This window comes from Passer montanus, unplaced genomic scaffold (assembly GCF_014805655.1).
Source record: "Passer montanus isolate IOZ18808 unplaced genomic scaffold, ASM1480565v1 scaffold13, whole genome shotgun sequence".
NCBI classification, from domain to species: domain Eukaryota; kingdom Metazoa; phylum Chordata; class Aves; order Passeriformes; family Passeridae; genus Passer; species Passer montanus.
Window position 1 is genome coordinate 2,788,702 of NW_024359832.1, and position 7,336 is coordinate 2,796,037.

Consider the following 7,336-nt stretch of genomic DNA (forward strand, 5'->3'; position numbering starts at 1 on the left):
AAAATTTGAGAAAGATGGGATCACATGGTCATGTTTATGTGTTTTAACAGTGTTCATTACTGCATTCCAAGGAGGCTCTCTCTTATTGGAAAAAGCCTAATCCAGTTAGGTTCAGTGACAGAAACATGGCTATGAATTTCATGAGTGAGATGAGCAAGGCTCAGCCCCTAACCTTTACCATTTCACTGCTTAAATTGCAAACAGAATTTGCTAATTGCAGTCATTTGATCCGTGTTTAGCATTTGTTTTATCTAACAGCATATTAAAAAATATTTATTTTGCAGAAAATAGATGCTCAAGCTATTGAAGAATTCTACGGTCTGACCTCTGATATATCAAAGAATTCAGAGTCTGGCTATATTTTATTCTATCAGTCAAGAGAGTGACTGGGCAAGCTGTGGTGACTGCGCACAAGGACGCTGCAAAGGAAGGTGATGGCTCCCCTGAACGGACGTGACACAGCCCACACCTCGGATGGTTGAACAACAATACACTGTCTCCTGTTCAATGGTTTATGTGATGTTGACTGTAACCGTCCATTCTTGACATTCAGAACTTTGTTTTAGAGAGGGGGGGTTGTTTGTAGCTTTTAAGTCTGATTGAAGAGCTAATTGAAGTCAGATTTTAGTGGAATTTATACGGACTAACATTTACAGATAATAAGATTTGGATGTCAACTGTTAAACCCAATCCAGCTAGAGTAGTATTTTATATGAAAGTGTTCATTACATTTAGGGCAAAATTATTTAAAACTTTCTAGATGGATTTGGAGTGTGTTGATTTACAAAGCATTCCTTTAAATACATCCTGACATATACCCCTTTTAAGTGTAAGGAAAAAAATCATTTTCATGATGATTTGAGTTGTGGTTGTATAGGGGATTTTTTTACATGATACTCTGCTGCAGAATAGATATTCTTCCGAAATAATTTCAATTTTGATTGTTAAAAACTTTCAGAGTGTAACCACAGACCTAAAATTCATGTAGAGGGATTTAATATACACTGGAACTAATTAATTCTTATGTTAGCCATTTTGTCATGAGATAGTACAGATGAGGTGAGATTCCAGGACTTACAGAGCACTGGAAAAAAGGGAGTAAGATCACAGATATGTTACAGAGATAAATTGCTTTTATAAAGATTGATCTTACATTTTTGTTAAAATTATATAGATTGTTTACTTGGATTGTGTTTGCAAAGATTGCAACACTGCTCACATATAACATATCCATCAGGACTGAAATCCAGTCCATTTAAATAAGCATTGTCTGTACATAAGACAAAACTTGATCCTGCAATTTTCTAAATATCTGTAGGTCCCATTTTCATTTCTCAAGACAGAGTCCATTTCTTAGAAACATAATACATAGCAACCACTAGTATACATGCTGTCATGTACACTAGTGTCATGTATTATCCTTAACATTTTGATCATATTTCACAGAGTTTTGTCACCACAGAAACAGATCTGAAGTGCTTGATTTCAAAATTAGTACAAAGACTTAGTTTGTGATTTTCCTGGATGAATTTGGGTGGCACTTGTCATGCACTGGCTAATAAAATTGCAGAATTCACCTGAAGACCTGAATTCGGCAAAGAATAAATGTAGAAGAAAGTATCAATAGGGTTTGAGAAGGGATTGATAGTGGCTTGAGTCAGTGGTCATGCTGGGTAAGTACCTAAAGTTTGACACTTTCACTCCAGTATACAATTCTTGAACTTCAGTAGCCAAAGTCCTATTCCAATTACATCAACAGCAAAAACACTCTTCTTGTCTTCATGGGGACTGACAGTTGGTTCTAGTGTTTATAAGGAAATATTCTCATCTCACAAAATGTATTTCTACCTGTTACATTTTATTCACTCATTATGTATTTATCAGAAAATGTTGATTTGTTGTCCTTTTCTTTAAGAAGCCTGCCTGACACTTTATGGCCTACACTCCCTTTCAAGAAATGGCTTTTGAAGTGCAGCTACATCTCATATTTTAGTCTTCTGTAGAAAAGATAATGTTTTTCATTGTACGCTACTGTGAATGTGAAATATCTTTTGTGAAATATTGGTGAAAATTAAGTAGCTTCTACTGTAACATCATTTGAAGTTCAGTTGGATTTTCAATGGCCATTTTGTAAACTAAGGCAATGTAGCACTTTACACTGAATGAGAAACAGAAGTGGACTTTTCAGCTAAGATTATTTGTGATTTATCATGTTATTATACTGCTGCAAGAAAGCAGACATAGAATGTAACCTTAGAGGACTTAAGTGAATGAGAGTAGTGGTCTACAGAGATCACTCACATGAATGAAGGCTGGTATGCAGGCTCCAGACAAGCATAATTAGGATGCAGCTCTTATTCTTTTATTGATGTTAGAATGAAATGTTCTGTCTCTAATACAGAAGATAGACATCTTACAGCAGACTTCAACTCCCACTGAGACCCATGAGCTTCTCCACTGGAAAGATAAATCTGCAAATCCCTCTTTAATTGATTTCTTTATAAACATTCAGAATTTCTGTATAAAAATATAAAAATTACTGGCCTTTTAAAATGAATAAGGTTTCCGCACTGTGAATGAAGTCACTTTCTAGATCAGCATTAACCAGTGCTGGTCCAAAGGTCTGTATTTTGCAGTTTACTACTGAACGTTCTTACACTACTCTTTTGTTTTAAAAGATTTAAAAAACCCCAGATATTCTTGAGCTATCGTTTGAATCTTCAGGGCTCATGTTTATATGAAAAGTAATTTTTCATAAAAAATAATTTTTGAATCAGTTCAGTTTTAGGAAACATTTTCCTTATTTCAATAGACCTATGTGAAAATTGGTGTTTAAAATGTTAATAGTTTGAATTAATATTTAAATTCTAAACTACCAGATAATCTCTGTTTTTCTCCACTGCAAGACAGCTTTAGGTTGTAAAAGATACAGATCATTGCAGTGAGTTATTGAGAGGAAAATTACTAGAACAAGCTGTTTCATAAAGTATGAAAAGCATTTTTAATTCATGCTAGCCCATGGAAAGATCACAGCACTAGTATCATGCCAGTCCAGCATCAGTAGTCTGACACCAGCTCTGAATTCTCATATCTTGGAATACACACTTCATATTAACACTGGCTAAACTAGGGAGCATTTTCTTTTAATTAACAAAGTTGTGGTGACAATTCTATAAATTGGATCCAGTCTCCAGTGTGCTGAATATCTTGACTTCAGTCCAAAAGCTGTCTGTCACAGCTGTATGATATGAATAGTGCCAGTCTAGACAGAGGAACTCTTCTTTGTCAAATTAAGCACATTCACTCAAGTTTTGAAGGACTGGGATCCCCACAGAAACAATCATATGGTGTAAAGTATTTCAGTTGATTAAATAAAGCATAATGCCTTTTCTCTTACACTTATGCATAGATTTCCAGTCCCTTATGAAAGAATGGAAAAATACCTAAGGCAATAAAAGCTTTTCAGCTAGCAGCTAGAAAACAAAATGTTAGCACAGATCTCTAGTACTATTCTGTGCTCCCCTAAAACAACTATATTTTATGGTGTCAGGTTCTAGATATATTAGGTCTAACAACAATTGGAGTTTTCCAATTGTTTCCCATGCTGTTGCTGAGATGCACTGTCCATTTATACAGGGTGCTCTATTACTATGTTCCCTACTTAGAAAAATCCCATTTTTGTCTTGTGCTGTGTTTCCACAGCACTGCAGTGCTGATGAATCAGTTACCTTAGAGGATGAGTTCAGAACTCAGCTTTTGTATTTCCAAGAACAGGCTGTTGGGATTTTATGGAATTTCTAATGTGGGGACATAGCAGAGGGAGACAGAAGAGTGGAGTGATGGAAAAGCCATACCAATTAAACAGAACACCTTTTTGAAATTAGGTCCCAAAATTCTTCTGTCAATTATATTTTAACAATTTAGTTACCTCAGAGTGCTAGATTATGTATGAAAAGTCTTGTTCCTTTAGCAGTTGGAGTAAAGAAAACAAAAGAGTTCCCTTGATATTAGCTTTAGTATAAATATTAAAGACTTAGCAAAATTCAACTGAAATTCACCTTACAAAATGGGTCCTAAAGTGCTACCACAACCTTTTATCTTCAGACATTACATTTCAGTCGCTCTTCTGTTCCAACATCATGTAGTTGGCACCTGAGCTGACAGATGCAGCTGCCAGTGATTTGGTGCCTCTCAGCAGCAGACCCTTTTTATCTCTTTTTTGCTGCATGTGGCTGATAGTTGTGAGCAGTGTCTTACAGCTGAATGAATACTAGAAATTTTAGCAAGTTCTGGCTGCATACCTGTTCTTTGCTCCTTTTAGAGGGGTTTGTTTTAATTTATTTTTCTTTTGTTGGTCTGTTACTGTATTTGTATAGTAACTTATGCAGTTAATATTATTTGTTTTGCTTTAATTTTTATGTAATTTTTTAAAAAATGTAATCAACCCAAGCACTTTAAGCAACAATGTCAATCTTGTGAAATTCCAATCAGTTTAATATTTTGCCTTTGTCTTACTGTTTTTGCAGCTGTTTGCTTGTGATCCAATATCTCTAGTTAAAACTCAGTTTCCATTTTTAGGCTTGTAGTCCTAGCCGGGTTGTAAAATTTGAAAGCCCAATCATTTTCATACATATTTGTTCATGTATAAAACAGACAGAGCATTCACTATGTGTCTGCTGCACACATCAGTGTACCTGACAAGCTGTGCTCTCTGCACATTTCACAGCCTCTTGTGCTCTCTGCCTGCTGACCCATCTGAGGATGACTGCAATACTTCAATCTGTGACATGGTTATCAATGACTAGAATTTAGAAAAGTTCCAGTTCTTACAGGAGAATTGTCTTTTACCAGACACAGAGTCAGCTGTCAGTCAGCTGACAAAACAAGTATTGCTCTCTTTGCCATTTTATCAGTGCTCTGTTTGGTCTCAGCTGTGGATAATCTGATGAACCACAATTATTCTTGGCTACTGTGTGTGTGCTGGCAAGAAGAGCAAATTTTTTGTCTCTTTCTTCCCTTCACTTGGGCCAATATAAAGCAAAGAGATAATGAAGTAAGATAATTGCTTGTGTAAAATGATGATTTTTAGAGGGCAGCATCTGTGGTATCCATATCAGAAAGCTAGTGACTTTCTGTGTCGTTAATGCAAGGGTTATTCCTAGTGCTTTAGATATTGTATTTTCTTTGATCAATGAAAAGACCAGAACTTTTTCCTGTTGCATCTGTTCTGATACTGAGGTGTTTCTTCTCAATTTAACATGGCCCTTACTATGTAAATAGCCCTTGGCAAGGCTCGATAGACACCCATTTAATTTCTTTTCAGTTAATATGCATTACTTCAAAGAGATTGCTTGAACCTGTCAACAAGATTTATTCAGATAACACAGTTCTTTTGCATACAGGGTCAAATAACACCTATCAGGAGGTATGTGCCCACCTGATGGGACCATCTGGCTAAACCCACACCATTTTACATACTAATGTTTCTTAAGCCTCTAGGAGGTTTGGTTGCTGGCTTTGCCTGACTGATTTAATATGAAACTGCAAATAACTCCCTTTATTCATGACCTCTTGCTATAATTCTTTAATAAATTCTGTTTCATTTGGTTATCAAGACTGGGACTATTGTACTATGTAAAATAAATTAACTTGTGTGTGCCATTCCCAGCAGTCAATTTAACAGCCTGATGCTTCTGATGAAGGCTGTGGCAGGTGGCAACTTCACTGTATGTAAGAATATGAAAGAGTCAGTTACTTTTCTGTGATAGCACAGCGGGTCAATAGGAGAAGCTGGACTGACATGCAGCTTCCTAACCTCCATCCTCTAGATAATCCTGACCCTTCTCATAGGATTCCAAAGTGTCACAAAGGACTAAGCCTTTCATGAAGACATCTTGCAGTTCACCAAAACATATTGCTTGCTACAGTAGATAATTAATGAGTATTTGCAACCCCTCTGTCCCTGCTGCCCAGAATCTCATTAATAGGTATACATTCCTTGGAGAGGCTGAGCTTAAACCTCAGCTCTGTATTTGCAATGGTGTTCATGTTTGAAATGTCCCACACCAGACTCTGGCCACATATTAAATTGTTTCCTAGTCCTTTCTCAACTCTCATTCTAACAGCAAAAGCAACATCAGGGCAGCCATGTCACAGGTGCCAGTGGTTTTCCTGGAGACAATTTCCTAGTCTCAGTGGCTTTCACTAAAAATGACCTAACACAAGCTCCATAACTTATAATGATGCTTTATAGGAGTAAAGCCACCACATCCCATATGGATATGAATGTAGGGTAGCAGGAAGAAGAAAGAGAAGAGGATGAAATACGGAAAGGGTTGGTTTTTTTCAGAGGCTTTGAATATGTGTATCTGTTTGTAAATATATAGTCCCTCTCTACCTTTTCAAAATGATGCAATCATAATAAAACTACTTAAATTTTGTGCTAGTTTTTTAAATGGAATGAGAGGTAGCAGAATTATGAGGCACACAACTGGGGACACTTACAAATCCTGGATTTCTAGTACAGCATACAATACTTGGTGTATGTGTACAGACAAATATCTGCTCTTTTTAATCATCATGTACATGTAATTGAACCCTGCGCCACCTGCAGAACTGTAAGATAAAAATCATGTTGGTTATTAAGGTTGTAACATAAGAAAACAGTATTTTCTCCTGTTAACATGTTTATATTTTACATAAAATAAACTCTGTAGCTGATCTCACTTCCATTCAATTTGCTTTGATTTCCGCTGGAGCCATACTAGGGCTGAGTATTGATGTTGGTTGTTACACAACGTGCTTCTGAATGTAAGATGCCCATGTTCTTACAGATGACAGGTGTTCTTGCTTTTTATGTCATTTAATGTGATCAACACATTTTAAGTGACTTCAGAGAATATTTCACCACATGGGCTGATTGCCTCTGAAGTGTCTTAAAAGAACAAGTGTTGCAAGTAGTTTCTGAGTTGTCTTGGTAGAATATACATACAATGGCATGACTGAGCTGTACACAGTTGAAGCACACCACCATTGACCTTGTCAATGTTTCTGAGCTTCAATGTTTCAGCTAAAACTGAAGAGAATAAAAATCAGCCAGAATTGAACTACCTTTTTCATCAGGAAACAATGAGCCCTTTCAGCCTGGGATTTTACCTGTGACTAATGGAGTGGGAAAGGATTTTGCTAATGAGGTCTAAAATTTTGTCAGAGTTGAAAGGTTCCTATTGTCTGCTGATCTTCCTTTAGTTGTTCATTAACAAACACAATTTACATTCTCAAAAGTGAGGTAAATAAAAGGCTGGAGTTTCTTGCTCCTGTCTAAATGGATTATCTT

General features: G+C 36.3%; 1 protein-coding gene across 1 annotated transcript in view; it reads left to right on the forward strand.

Moving 5' to 3' along the window:
- The window catches only part of USP46 (ubiquitin specific peptidase 46), a 34,261-nt gene extending 27,536 nt beyond the window's left edge, over window positions 1-6,725 (forward strand). Inside the window, exon 9 of the mRNA XM_039698896.1 lies at window positions 285-6,725. Within this exon, the coding sequence (XP_039554830.1) occupies window positions 285-386 (102 nt within the window). The 3' untranslated portion in view covers window positions 387-6,725. The remainder of the gene's footprint in view (window positions 1-284) is intronic.
- Window positions 6,726-7,336: the final 611 nt, after the last annotated feature.